General features: G+C 40.3%; 2 protein-coding genes across 2 annotated transcripts; one reads left to right on the top strand and one right to left on the bottom strand.

Moving 5' to 3' along the window:
• Positions 1-799: 799 nt before the first annotated feature.
• Positions 800-8,309, bottom strand: LOC106522375 (E3 ubiquitin/ISG15 ligase TRIM25). Its single transcript, XM_014015354.1, has 4 exons — positions 7,301-8,309; positions 5,324-5,463; positions 3,681-3,848; positions 800-1,954 (listed from the first exon to the last, which is right to left on the bottom strand). The coding sequence occupies exons 1-4, from the start codon at positions 7,940-7,942 to the stop codon at positions 1,246-1,248; spliced, it is 1,659 nt and encodes a 552-aa protein (XP_013870808.1). The 5' UTR covers positions 7,943-8,309; the 3' UTR covers positions 800-1,245.
• A 3,995-nt stretch (positions 8,310-12,304) lies between these two features.
• On the top strand, positions 12,305-14,331 carry LOC106522377 (twist-related protein 2). The gene has a single exon (XM_014015358.1). It carries the CDS (start codon positions 12,626-12,628, stop codon positions 13,253-13,255), a length of 630 nt encoding a protein of 209 aa, XP_013870812.1. The 5' UTR covers positions 12,305-12,625; the 3' UTR covers positions 13,256-14,331.
• The last annotated feature ends 257 nt before the right edge of the window (positions 14,332-14,588 follow it).

The following is a 14,588-nucleotide window of genomic DNA, read 5'->3' on the forward strand; positions in this document are numbered from 1 at the left end:
TTAAAGTATTTTTAGAAATACATTCATGAATTTCACATATTCATTTAAGTAAAATAAAATAGTTTGAATCACTTTGCATTTCAGAGGTTTAAGCTAATACTTGGCAACTCCATTGCCTCAACTAAATACTATAGATAAATCTTGAATGAATGAAATGTCAATACATAAGTATGGAAGCCCATTTCCGCCACCCTGATAAAAAATGAATAAAACTTGTATCTCATAATTATGACTTAGCTATCTATGAGATAGCCAAGTCATAATTATGAGATAGTATCTCATAATAATGAGATAGCTAAGTCATAATTATGAGATAGCTAAGTCATAATTATGAGATAGCTAAGTCATAATTATGAGATAGCTAAGTCATAATTATGAGATAGCTAAGTCATAATTATGAGACACAAGTTTTATTTCTTATCAGGGTGGCAGAAATGGGCTTTCATAAATAAGAAGCTTTTCATAGTATGGAAGAAAAACAGTCTCATTAGATTCTGAATATTTTTAGACATTGAATTTTTCTTCCATACATACATACAAACTTACTACATATATGTGCAAACATTACCATTAAAATCTTTATATGTAGAACTTTTTTATTTACTTCAAACACAGCATGTCACAAGTTCAAGCTAACTGTCAGTGTTCACGTGGGTAATACTGCATACACCCCCCACCCCACCCCACCCCACCTCACACACACACACACACACACACACACACACACACACACACACACACACACACACACACACACACACACACACACACACACACACACACACACACAAAAATGGAATGTGTTAGCACATTTTATTAGACAACAAAATTGTGCAACATTTATTGTACAGAGCATCCAATATATAGTATAACAAAAACACCCAAATTACAATGAAGAAATTACTTTTTTGTTAAATATACAAATCCCAAAAAATGATCACAATTACACAACTACATCCACTAAATAAACGACTATGTATTTATTGTCTGAAAAACTCTATCCATCATCTTTCCCAAAATATATAAGTATGCGTGCTTAGGTTCTAAGAAGGTACATGCATGACATCTAATTTTCCGGATATTAAAAAAATGTGCATGAAAATCTTTACATAAAAGTAAAATTTTAAAATACATTTTTTATTTATTATTATATTTTTTTCACATGAAGAAATTTAGACAAGCAAACGTAAATGCAAGAGTACAAAGGAAAATGTACATAAAGGCACCTAATGAGTTTTTTTGGCCTCACATTCCACTCTGTAGTGTGATCCAAGACTCGGGAGTGTTTGAATGTATACTGAATGCTGGGTAAACTGGCTCTTTGAACACAGCTCGGAAGGTGTAGAGGAGCTCCCTGCGCCCTTTGATGCTGTTGAAGGTTAATGCTCCTCCCTCGTAGTCGAGAACAATCTCAATCTTGGTTGGAGGAATTACCATTTCGGACAAGGCGATGTTACTGGAGGCCGTGCACACAGTCAGCTTCCCGTTCTTCCTCTGCAGTCTCCAGGACATTGTGTTGTGCCCCAGGCGGCTGTGGTCCCCCCGGCGAGGGATGCTCTTGTAGCACACCCCAAGGGACCACATGCAATTGGCCCCCACTTCTACCACCCACACGTGCGTGCCGCCCGAAAAGCTCTGGCTGCAGAGAATCTGAGATGCGCTGGTGAAACGGTCAGGATGATCCACGTAGGACTGTTTTGTGGGGCTGTACCGGACCGTGCGCAGGTCAGTGGACACCACCAAACTGGGGTGGACGGTGCAGATGTTGAAGGTAAGCTCCATGGGGTCCAGGAGGACATGAAGGCTGTCCAGGAGGCGGACCATTTCCGTTCGGAAGTCTTGGGTTTTGAGCTCTGCCTGGAGACGTTTGGTGTTGAGTGGAGCCTTTGAGGGGATCGTAGTGGAAATACTCCCTGTGACATTATCTCTCAGTTTCTGATCAATCATGATAAATCTAGAAAAGACAAAAAAAATTATATAGCATGCCTTTTCGAAGATTAGTTTGAACTCATCACTTCATGCTGTATTGTATACAGCGGGTAAAATAAGTATTGAACACGTCACCATTTTTCTCAGTAAATATATTACTAGAGGTGCTAATGACATGAAATTTTCACCAGATGTTGGTAACAACCCAAGTGATCCATACATACAAAGAAATCAAACCATAAATGACCAGAAATGAAGTTATTTGTAATAATGTGGAATGGCACAGGGAAAAGTATTGAACACACTTACTGAAATTTATCTAATACTTTGTACAAAAGCCTTTGTTGTCAATGACAGCTTCAAGACGCCTCCTGTATGGAGAAACTAGTGGCATGCATTGCTCAGGTGTGATTTTGGCCCATTCTTCCACACAAACAGTCTTCAAATCTTGAAGGTTTCGTGGACCTCTTCTATGAACTCTGATCTTTAGTTCTTTCCATAGATTTTCTGTTGGATTCAGGTCAGGTGAYTGGCTGGGCCATTCCAGCAGCTTTAGTTTCTTTCTCTGAAACCAACTGAGAGTTTCCTTGGCTTTGTGTTTGGGCTCATTGTCTTGCTGAAATGTCCAGCCACGTTTCATCTTCATCATCCTGGTAGATGGAAGCAGATTTTTATCAAGAATGTCTGTGTACATTTTTCCATTCATCCTTCCTTCAATTATTTGAAGTTTGCCAGTACCATATGCTGAAAAACAGCCCCACACCATGATGTTCCCACCTCCAAACTTCACTGTTGGTATGGTGTTTTTGGGCTGATGTGCAGTGCCATTTGACCTCCAAACATGATGTGTATTCTGGCATCCAAACAGTTCARTGTTGGTCTCATCTGACCAGACTATATTCTCCCAGTATTACACAGGCTTGTTTAAATGTTGTGCAGCAAACTTTAAAGGAGCTTCAACATGCTGTTTCTTCAGCAGTGGAGTCTTKYGTGGTSAGYGTGMATACAGGCCATGGTGGTTCAGTGCATTACTTATTGTTTTCTTTGAAACAATCGTACCTGCTAATTCCAGGTCTTTCTGAAGCTCTCCACAAGTGGTCCTTGGCTCTTGGACAACTCTTCTGATAATTCTTTTCACTCCTCTGTCAGAAATCTTGTGAGGAGCACCTGGTCGTGGTCGGTTTATGGTGAAATAATGCTCCTTCCACTTCTGAATTATGGCCCCAACAGTGCTCACTGGAACCTTCAGAAGTTTAGACATTCTTCTGTAACCGATGCCATCATTATGCTTTGCAACAATAAGGTTGTGAAGGTCTTGAGAGAGCTCTTTACTTTTACCCATCATCAGATGGTTCTTGTGTGATACCTGGCCATCATTTGGGACTGAACCAGCTGATATTAACTTGCACTGACAAGGGGCAGGCTTGCTTTCTAATTACTGAGAGAGTTCAGCTGGTGTCTTGGCTTTCCATGCCTTTTTACACCTCCCTTTCTTCATGTGTTCAATACTTTTTCYCTGTGCCATTCCACATTATTACAAATAACTTCATTTCTGGACATTTATGGTTTGATTTCTTTGTATGTATGGATCACTTGGGTTGTTACCGACATCTGGTGAAAATTTCATGTCATTAGCACCTCTAGTAATATATTTACAGAGAAAAATGGTGACATGTTCAATACTTATTTTACCTGCTGTATTGACACACTGTATTATTGTAAATAGTAAAAAACAGGATGTTTGTGTGTACCTGTGTATAAAAACACATGTGTCGGTCTCAGTGAGGGTCTGTGCAGCACTCTTCTGTGCCTCAAGCAGCTGCTGCTGTTGCTCTTCCAGTGCACTCACTCCCATCTGAAAGCTTTTTCGACGCTGCCCTCGCTCCTCTTCCAGCAGCGTGCACAGCCGCTCCCTGTACCTGAACAAAACACGTCAACACGAGGGGGAATCACAATCTCATTCTAGTTATCCATCTATTATGGGCCCACAGCTAGAATTCTATGTGTAAAACACGGACAATTTACAGATAAATAAATGTTTTGTTTGCTGTTTTTAACAGAGTATTAAAGCGTCAATGAGTAGTCCCGATAAACCGGATCTAATTTTTATTCTTATTATCTAAGTTTTTTTCAAAAAGTGCCCCGTTTGGTCATGCATTTTAAAATTTCATCCTGTTGAGCCAGTTCTTCAAGCATTTCTCAGAAACTACACAGTGAGCACACTTAGTGAATTGGACAAGTGTGCACAAATGAGATTGGGCACTTAAAAACACGTACATCTATTCAAAACATGAATGAAATGAATTAAATTTTGGGAACAAGTCAAATTTGCATTTTATGTAACTGACTCATATAGAAAGATAATGGAAAGTCAAAACATTTTTGGAGGAGGCGTTTAGCTGTAACCACAAGTCAAACCTGCTCAAGAACATAGCTGGTTTCATTTTTTTTCTATCTACGTATACAGTATGTATGCACTGCATTTTGACACTTTTGATTTCTATCCCTGCTTTTAAACACAGACATTTTTTAAAAGACCTTTTTAAGGAGTCATGTAACTATTTTAAAAAATGAATGCATCTCCCTATCGTCCCATTTTAAAGGGGCAATATTATGTGTTTCTCAGGCATATATTTAAAAACTATACCATAATAAAGTATCTACGTCACCTTTAGTTGTTATTAAAATGCTGTTTTATGTTTAAATAGAAAATAAACTTGTCTTCCCATCAATTCCTTTTCTAAATGCCTTGAAATTGGCCTCTGTCTCTTTAAGAATCACCTTCTGCTTCTGTCTTGCCCATTTCGGTGGGGGGAAAGGGGGGCTGCTATGATGCAGTTTACTTGGCATCTGAAAATACATTTCTGCAAAGGTATTTTTAATCTTAAAAGAGCWTCATTGAGTGAGAAGTAGTGTTGAGAGCTCTGCAGACAGTTAAGTTTCACTTTCACCCCGAGAGCCTGCAGGAGTCATGGGCGGGGGGTGTGTGTGTGTGTGTGGGGGGGGTGCTCTGCCATGAGGAAGTTTGACTTAAAGACATTTCTGGGCGTTTCTGGTCCCCACCTGTTGTTTTGCTCCTCAGCATGACTTCCTAAAAATGCTGCAGGATTTCTCAAACATGCATGAATGAGTCAAAGCAAGACTTTGGGCATGTTTTTAATGAGAGTATGACATTATAACATGATATAAAACTCAAAAAAGTTGATTTTACATGATATTGCCCCTTTAAGTGTTTTAGCACTTTCAGGCCAACATTGTAAATAAGAAATTGTCCTCAATGTTTCGCCTGGTGAAAAGGTTATGCAATAAAACTGCGTGTCACGATCCAGTAACTTGCTGAATTTCTGCCCTCAGACATCCTGATGGAAACACCAGCAGGCGTTCATCTGCTCACCTCTCCACCATCCCAGCCATGCTGTCCATGAGGGTGACGGCCTTGCTGACCATTCTGTCTCCWGTGGCCTCAGAGGCTCCCTGATCCTCCATGGTCCTGTTCAGCAGGCTCTCGGTCATCTGCAGTCTGCTGGAAATTATCTGCAAACACCAATTGTCAGAMATATTTTGTGTTCAACAAAATGTTCGGAGAATCTGGATTAAGTTGGTGTCTTTTTTTTAAATGAACCAAACACGAGGGAAACAGTCAAACGTGTCTTTTAATTTCCTCCTATTAAATTTTAGAGACAAAGAGATTAAAACTTAGCCCTTTTCTTGGAAAGATGTAAGTAAGTACGATCTAAGTATTTGATTTCAGTCTTGACACAGTTAGATGTTATCAGGCTTTTCTCATCTATCTGCATTTTGTATTGTTTTCATTCCAAGCAACTTATTTTTCATAAAACAGCATAAAAAGTCAAACCACTCAGCCATTAAATCAAAATCAAATGTATTTTTCACTTTTCTTGTTACTCACAGAAATAATATTCCAGTTACTCATCATTTTAGGTTCTAATTTTAATTTAATTTGCTGGATTGAAAAGCCAGAGCAATTAGTCCCTTGTAAAGTAAAAATGTTTTGCTACAGTCCATAAAAGACAGACCTCCACAACAAGGGCATCAACATCAAATTATTTAGCTTTTCATTTTTATTTGTTTCTAATGTTAAAGGTTATGCTTTGTAGCTGATCAAATTTCACGTTTTTCTTAAAGGGCAAATATTATGTGTTTCTCAGGCATATATTTAAATACTATACTAATAAATAATAAAGTATCTATGTCACCTTTAGCTGTTATTAAAATGCTGTTTTATGTTTAAATAGAAAATAAACTTATCTTCTCATCACTTCCTCTTCTAAACGCCTTGAAATTGGCCTCTGTCTCTTTAAGAACCACCTTCTGCTTCTGTTCTGTCCAGTTCGGTGTGGGGGTGTCCACACGCCGGGGACTCGTGCGCCGGGGGTGGGGGGTGCCTGTGCGCTATGATGCAGTTTACTTGGCATCTGAAAATACATTTCCTCAAAGGTATTTTGAATCTGTAAAGAGCTTCACTGAGTGAGAGGTGGTGTTGAGAGCAGCAGTCATTTTAAGTTTCACTTTCACTTTGCTTTGTTACTGCCGAGAGCCTGCAGGAGTCACGAGCGAGCCGGGGGATGTGTGTGTGTGTGTGTGGGGGGGGTGCTCTGCCATGAGGAAGTTTGACTTAAAGACATTTCTGGGCGTTTCTGGTCCCCACCTGTTGTTTTGCTCCTCAGCATGACTTCCTAAAAATGCTGCAGGATTTCTCAAACATGCATGAATGAGTCAAAGCAAGACTTTGGGCATGTTTTTAATGAGAGTATGACATTATAACATGATATAAAACTCAAAAAAGTTGATTTTACGATATTGCCCCTTTAAAGGGGCAATACGTGTGTCTTTAAGCCAAGCTTCCTCATGGCGGAGCGCCCTCCCCCCCATCCCCACATGCCCCACCCATGACTCCCGCAGGCTCTCGGGTGAAAGTGAAACCTAACTGTCTGCTGAGCTCTCAACATTAGTTCTCACTCAGTGAAGCTCTTTTCAGATTAAAAATACATTTGAGAAAATGTATTTTCAGATGCCAAGTAAACTGTATCATGGCAGCGCCCATCCCCCGCCCCCCGGCGAGACAGAAGCGGAAGGGGGTTCTTAAAGGGACAGAGGCCAATTTCAAGGCGTTTAGAAGAGGAAGTGATGAGAAGATAAGTTTATTTTCTATTTAAACATAAAAACAGCATTTTAATAACAGCTAAAGGTGACATAGATACTTTATTATGGTATAGTATTTAAATATATGCCTGAGAAACACTTAATATTGCCCCTTTAAAAAACTTAATTTAAAACGTTGCTTCCTAGTAGAAAATGATTTTGCTTMGTGCTGTTTGGTAATTTGATTTATAATGATGTTTGGCGGTACCTTGCTGCGACTCTCCAGTGCTCTTCTCATCTCGTCCTCGGCCGCGCTGAAGGTGAGAACATCGTGGTCCTGGTGATGGCCCTCCACGAAGCACGTGGAGCACAGGGTGGTCACGTCATTGGAACAAAAGTACTCCAGGGGAAGGTGGTGTTTGGAACAGCTCCTCGTCCCCAGCAGCTCAGTCTGGGGCTCCATCAAAGAGTGGCCCTTGAAGGACTCCTTCTCGTTGTGCTTCTGCAGATGCCTGGAGCACAGACGGACCTCACACTTCAGGCAGGTCTTCACCGCCGGCAGTGGGGCGTCAATGCAGTGGTCGCAGAAAACCGTCGTTTTCTTGGACCCGGTTTCGGGCTCGATCACAATCTCCTCATATATTTGGGTTGTAGAAGCTCGATAACCGTCAACGATGTTGGAAAGTTTGAAGTTTTTCTGCAAGATGGCCAGACCCTCGTACTCTTCGCGACACTCCGGGCATCGAGGAGGTGTTTTACCGGTGTTCTCGGTGGACTGAGCGGTTTTGACGATACAAGCTCGGCAATAGTTGTGCCCGCAAGGAAGAACCACCGGATCACAGAAGAGCTGAAGGCAGATGGGACAGCTCAGCTCCTGGGCAAGTTGCTCCTCTGGTTTTGACATAAACATGATGAAAGTCTTTTTTGTGTTTTTGCTATGTATTGCTCCTCTCTTGTAACGCTCCTTGACAAAATCTATGACACTCACTTGACTTCTTGACTCGGATCTTTACCTCCCATCTGCAGGTGCTTCTTCATTRACAGGCAGGTGAAGTATAATGTGCAAAGTCAACAAGGAAGTCTGCTGTCTTAACGTATCAGAATAACAGYAGGTGGTTCCATACTTGTTTGCAGGGCAGCATTCCTTTCCAAGAGGCCCGTTTGTGTTTACTGCCACGAAGTCACACCTGTATGAGGGTCTCTGTTGATGGTAAAATATGTGACAGAAATCCATGAACTTCAAAAAAAAAAAAATAATTTAACTGAGTGACAGGAACTTTTTGTTCAGGAAACCATTTTGAATTTAACAAATTAATTATTTATAATACAAGCAAATAACCATGCAATTAACATACTATCAAAAAATGTTAAATAAGCAAAAAACGACATTTTGTTTAGGTAATGCAGTGTTTTGGTTCATTATAAAAAGAGTGTGTTGCTGCCTGTCAGCACTTGCAGAGTATGTGGGAGGTTGATGGGTACACAACAGTAAATTAGAATGCTCTGCGTTGCCCTGTTGTCTGTAAACACTGCTAATGGTGGAAATGCTCCTAGGTTTAACTTCGATTTGATGTGGAAGCAAACATGGATGTAAAATAGAACAGAAAACACTGTTCTATTTTAAAAAAATAATTACTGGTAGAGTCAGTTCTAACGTGTCACTGCTCACAGATCCAGACAGTAAGATGAAGGTCAAATTGGTTTCTTGATCCATTACATAACATCGCTTTATGTTCGTCAGAGACTGGCTCATAGGGCTGCCACAAACAATTATTTTAATAATCGATTAGTCGTCGATTAATCGATTAATCGTGGCAGCCCTACTGGCTCATCCTGCAAGTCAAGCTGTTAAGATTTCCTTTTGGTTAAGTTCTGTTATAAAACATAGGAAAAAAATGAGGTGGATTAAATTTCTTTTATAAATAAATTAGTTTAAACCTTTTTAAGAGACTGAAAAAAATCATTGATCTTACTCAACATATGGTGTGTAAATATATATATGTAGCAGAGTGTACTTCATCTTATCTTTCTGGTCTTGTTTTTTTCAGTTCCAGTAATGGTTTTTTGTCTTTTGCTTTGTTGAAAACTGGATCCACCTGGTTTGATTTGTGCCTCTTTGAGCCTGGTGTCAGTGTCCCGGCCTTTTGTTGTCCTTCGTGTTTCYCGACCAGATGAAAGTGATTAAAGACAGGTGTGTCCACTTTCACTCTGAGTGCTCTTCTGTACTGATCGTATTGCTCTTCTTGCTTTAAATGCCTATGAGTGCTGCAGTCTTTCACACTTCCTTCATTAAATGTGCTTTTTGTCTGGGATTATATGATTTATATTTGTCCTCTTAAAATCAGTTTTTTTGTCTTATCTTCTAAACTCGTCTTTCTGTAGATCTGAGGCAGCATATTGGAGTTGTTAAGAYATTTTTTCATCTAAAATAAAAATATAAATCTAAAGTTTAAAACTACGAATGAAACCCGTAACACCTTTCATCCAACGACCACCAGAGATCCATCCACTAGAGGTCCCCAGTGTCTGTTTTCAACTTTTCACTCATCCTGGCTCTTTGTTTCAAATTGTACAACTTTACRTATCTAGTTTATTGACCTTTATAAGTAAATAAATCGTTCAGATGTTTTAATTTTGCTTTCTTTTTGTGTGTCAAGTGTATTTGGCTTAAGTGGATGCATCGTTAGGCTGACTAGATTTGTTCTTAAATTCTTCTCTTTTCCTTTTTTAAATTCATTTCCACCCAATTTGTGTGTGTGTGTGTGTGTGTGTGTGTGTGTGTGTGTGTGTGTGTGTGTGTGTGTGTGTGTGTGTGTGTGTGTTGTGTTTATCTGGGTCCATTTTTTTCTAAACTCTTGTAACATTTCACACCATGTATGGTGCTCAAATACCAGAAGCAAAATCTTTGCAAATGTTCATTTTGTTTTGTTCCTTTCGCTTTCCTTTTTGAGGCGAAGCAAAACCCTTAATGTGCTGATTATTCTGAGACACGACAGTCAGTTCCTTTGCAGAACCAGATTATCAACATTCTCACTGTTCCTGCAAAAAAATGCTTTCGACAAGAGTAGTAAAACTCTGTCACCTCGTCTTCACCTCAGACACAGGTTAGTCAGGGATATAGAAAAGTYAGGAAAGTGAAAATGTACTGACAGGTATTACCTAAGCTGATTCTCAACGATTTAAATGAAGGGTTTTATTTTAATTCAGAGTGATTGTTTATGCAGTTCTTACACACAATAACAATRCAAACTTTCTGTAATGTTTAATATTCTTAAGCTAAATGATGGCCTGAAATAGATGTAAAAATCTAAATGGATTTAAATGAACAAATGATTCATCAATAATCCAGGGTTCTGCTTTAGTTGTGGCTTTTTTATATATAATTTCCAGGTATTGAAGTTATTCGAAATGATTAACCATACAGATTTAAAAGGTTCAGAACTGAGATTTTATTTCTACATTTTAAACATCGAAGCCATATTTGAGAACTAATCAGGAGAAAAGTTTGGTTTCGAAACTATTCAGACGTTGTTGTTTTCGTCTGACAGACGTCTCACGTTTCAGGAACAAACTAACAATAGTCTCCTCTCTTGGGGAGCTGCTGGGCCTGAGACTTACGTTCAGATGTAGCTCGGTGGGTGAGTTGCAAAATCCACCACAGTCCTCATGATTTTYAGCTCTGTCTCTTGATTAAACCTCAGTGCTGCACAGCTGATTGAAATGCTAGCTCTTTGCTTTCGCTAAATCTGTCTTTGGAAACTATAGCCAAGTAATCACTAGTAACACACACACCTACTGTCTCTCTATCCTTGTGGGGACTTTCCATTGACTTCCATTCATTTTTTTTGGAAATTGTATATCCTAACCCAGACCATTTATCCTAAAATTAGCCTCACAGGTACCTACATGACCCTAAATCTAACCTGAACTCTATTCACACCTGGGTTCTAAACCCAACACCCAACCCAAAATCAGCCTCAAAGTTGTGGGGACCGGGTTTTGATACCCACAAGGGGCATCCGGTCCCCACAAGGCTGCATTTTCCTGAAAAATCGTCCCCTCCAAGTGTCAAAAACAAGGGCGCACACATACACACACATCCTTGTATTGGCATCAAACTGAGGACTTTGTATTGACTTCCATTCTTTTTTGTAACTGTATTCATGCCAACACAGACATTTCCCCTAAAATTAACCATTACTGGTCTATAGCTAACCCTAACCTGAACCAGAACTTAATTCACACCATACCTCTGAGCCTAACTAGGAAAGTACAGTAGACTTTCAATTGGGGACTTTCCATTGACTTCCATTCGTTTTTTTTTTTGTTTTGTTTTGTTTTGTTTTCGAAATTTTATATCCTAACCCTGACCGTTCACCCTAAAATTAACCTCACTAACCTAAACTCAATTCAAACCTTGGTCCTAAACCTAACACCCCCACCCCCCTACCCCCATCCAAAATCAGATTCTGAAGTTGTGGGGACCGTGTTTTGGTCCCCACAAGGAGCATCCGGTCTCCACGAGGCTGCATTTTCCTGAAAAATTGCACCAAGTAGCAAAAACAAGGGCACGCGTGCGCGCACGCACACACACACACACACACACACACACACACACGCACGCACGCACGCACGCACACACACACACTGTCTGTGTTGGTTCACCAGCAGGAATACCCTGTTTTCATTCTAGCTGTCTTTTTAAACACAATAAAAAGACATGTTCAACTGTGGTTGACTTTACCTTTGATTGTTTTAAAATGTTTACAGTATAAGCCATCAGCAAAATATTACCCATGTTTTAAATCTTTATTTCTTTTTTTGTTAAAAATCAGTAAATTTAAACCTTTAAAGACCTGAAAGATCCGCTACATGGGTGGAAAAAAGTAAATTTAGCCAATTTTTCTCAATCGCTTTTTGTCTTTTTTAAGGAGCTATTTGAAATGCCAACCGATGATGGTTGAAGACTAAGCACTCAGCAAGGGGTGAGTGGGGGGGTGGGGGGCAGTGCTTTCCTTTGAAGGAAATCTGGAACCTATAAACTTGGGGTAACTTCTGAGATGAGAAACGTACGTCACAACGGTTAGATCTGGTTGGCTGCGCGGCAGAATCTGTCCCCACCTCGCCGCTTCGGTCGGGCCAATCGTTCAGAATCCATTCTTCTCGCTTTCTTCAGCTCAGCTGTCTTAAAGTGCCTTTCAAGCCAATCAGTGAACCAGGTGGGAGGGCGGCTTGAAGCCTCACAGATGCCTCCCCTTTAAAAATTCACTCAATTGGCTCTTGTTTCACACGCTGCCASGGGAACAGAACAGGAGAAAAGTCATGTTGTACGCTCATAAAAGCTGGGAAAGATCACTAACAGCCACCCAAAGTGGATAAAAATTCCATCACTCAGTGCTGACTCTTTTTCTYAACAAAGGGAGAAGATGGAAGAAATCCAATAAGGCAAACAAATATCAGAGGACTCCTGGAGAAGAACAAAACTGGGAGAAAGTCCATGAGCTCAAAGCAGAGGCAACGTGAAAAGAGACATCAAAGGACACAAAGGACAGGGACGCAAGTTTGTTAACAGCGAAGGAAAGCGTGGCCAAGCATGAGAGAGGAGGAGCTGCGTGATGAAGGAAGAGTGCTTTCCAGCAAAGACAACATGGGTAAACCTCCATCCAATGCTTGCCCTGTTGTTGTAGCAACGCCAGGTATCACCAAGCGTAAGCGCCCAACAGGCTTGGAGGACCACCTCACCACCGTCACGCTTACGTCCACATCAGACAATGCAAAAGTCCAGCCAGAGGATGATATTCAGATTTACACACAAACTGGACCCAAAAAGCTCAAAAGGAGCCCCCAGCACGGACCRCCGTGCTCCGGTCTGTCCCTTTCTCCCGTTCCCGGTCAAAGTCCCGTAGGAGTCCCGGCTCTGGAGGATCCACATGCACAACGGGCCATCGCCAACGTCCGCGAGCGCCAGAGGACTCAGTCCCTGAATGAAGCTTTCGCTTCGCTTCGCAAGATTATCCCGACACTTCCATCAGACAAACTGAGCAAGATCCAGACCCTTAAACTGGCGTCTCGATACATTGACTTTCTCTACCAGGTGCTGCAGAGCAACGAGATGGACAGTAAACTCGCAGGGTGTAACTTTCTGGCCCATGAGAGACTGAGTTATGCCTTCTCTGTGTGGAGGATGGAAGGGGCCTGGTCAGCCATGTCTGCTGGTCACTAGCAGGGTCTGAAGGTTCCAACAACTCTGACAGGGAAACAAACTGAACTGAAGCCTTTAAAAGGGTTTGTTGTTGGTGATGCTTTGTCAATATACAAGTCAGATGTATCTCTGGATTCTTGTTGTTCCACTGTTTTTACTTTGTCAAAAGTTGATTATAAATGGTCATTGTGGAAATTTACATTAAAAAGGAGCGAAACTTCAAAGTATCACAGCTAGATGATTAATGTTTTTATGTTCATTCTGTTTACACTCATCTTGAAAAAGGTYGGAAAAATGAAAGATCATAAACTTGATGTTTAAAAACTCCTTCTTTGATGCCTTGCCTCCAAATGACAGAACTAATTCTTCTGGACCCTCCATTTTTTCCTCCCAGGTTCTGGACAGCTTTCTTCTATCGTCACATGATTTCATCAGCATCGTCCTCATTAAAGTTATGCAAACAACGAGCCAATTGTAAACTTTGTATTAAATATTTCTACTTTGCTTTATTTCTACTTTTTATTTGTAACTATAAATGACTACAAGTTTCAATTTCAAAGAAAGATTTAAAAGAAATGCAGAATACTTTTTAAAAATGAGAATATATCTTTAGTTTGAAACATTTCATTTCCTAAAAGCTCGGATAATTCATGAATCCAGCCAACGGTGGAAAATAGCTGTGTGGAGTTGCTCCCTCATACACAAATCAAGTTTTTTTTAAGTTAAAAAAAGAAAAAAAATCTTTTGAAATGGTCAAAATTTGCTTGCACTGCACAAAGTTGGGCTGCAGCTCGCTGACGAGGAGGCGTAATGAAAACAAACTGTCTGTAAAAAGCCATAAATCACGTGTGTCATCATCAAAGGGGAGACTGATGTGGCTCCCCGCTGGGCTCTCACGTACCGCTGGGAGTGATGGAGAAGGTGAGAGCTGAGTTATGCTCGCAAAGGCAGACCTAAAGCTGTAGCTTTATGTTTGCAGACAGTCCAAATGGAAGTCACTAAATTTAGTTTTTCCTTGTGTTGGAATTGCAAACTTCACTAAAACAGTTGTTAAAATAATTTCCGAAAATAAACTTTACCTGCATTTTTTTCAGAGACAGAGTGGTGAGGAGTCTGTTTTTTTTAAAAGATCCATGTTAAATAGTTTATTCCTGCTTTGCCAATATAAACAAATACCAGCACCCTGTTATTAAAATGTCACAGGGAGGTCTTTAATGTTTCCAGCTCTTGTAAATTTTTACTGAACCTCACCATCTGAGCTGACACTTGACATTTAAAAATAACTGTTTTCATCCAAGTTAGGAATAGCAGCTTAAGTGCAGCTGATTTTGCAAAAAGACTGCCAAGGTGTGAT

The sequence above is a fragment of the Austrofundulus limnaeus genome, unplaced genomic scaffold, assembly GCF_001266775.1.
Source record: "Austrofundulus limnaeus strain Quisiro unplaced genomic scaffold, Austrofundulus_limnaeus-1.0 Scaffold128, whole genome shotgun sequence".
In the NCBI taxonomy this organism is placed as follows: Eukaryota; Metazoa; Chordata; class Actinopteri; order Cyprinodontiformes; family Rivulidae; genus Austrofundulus; species Austrofundulus limnaeus.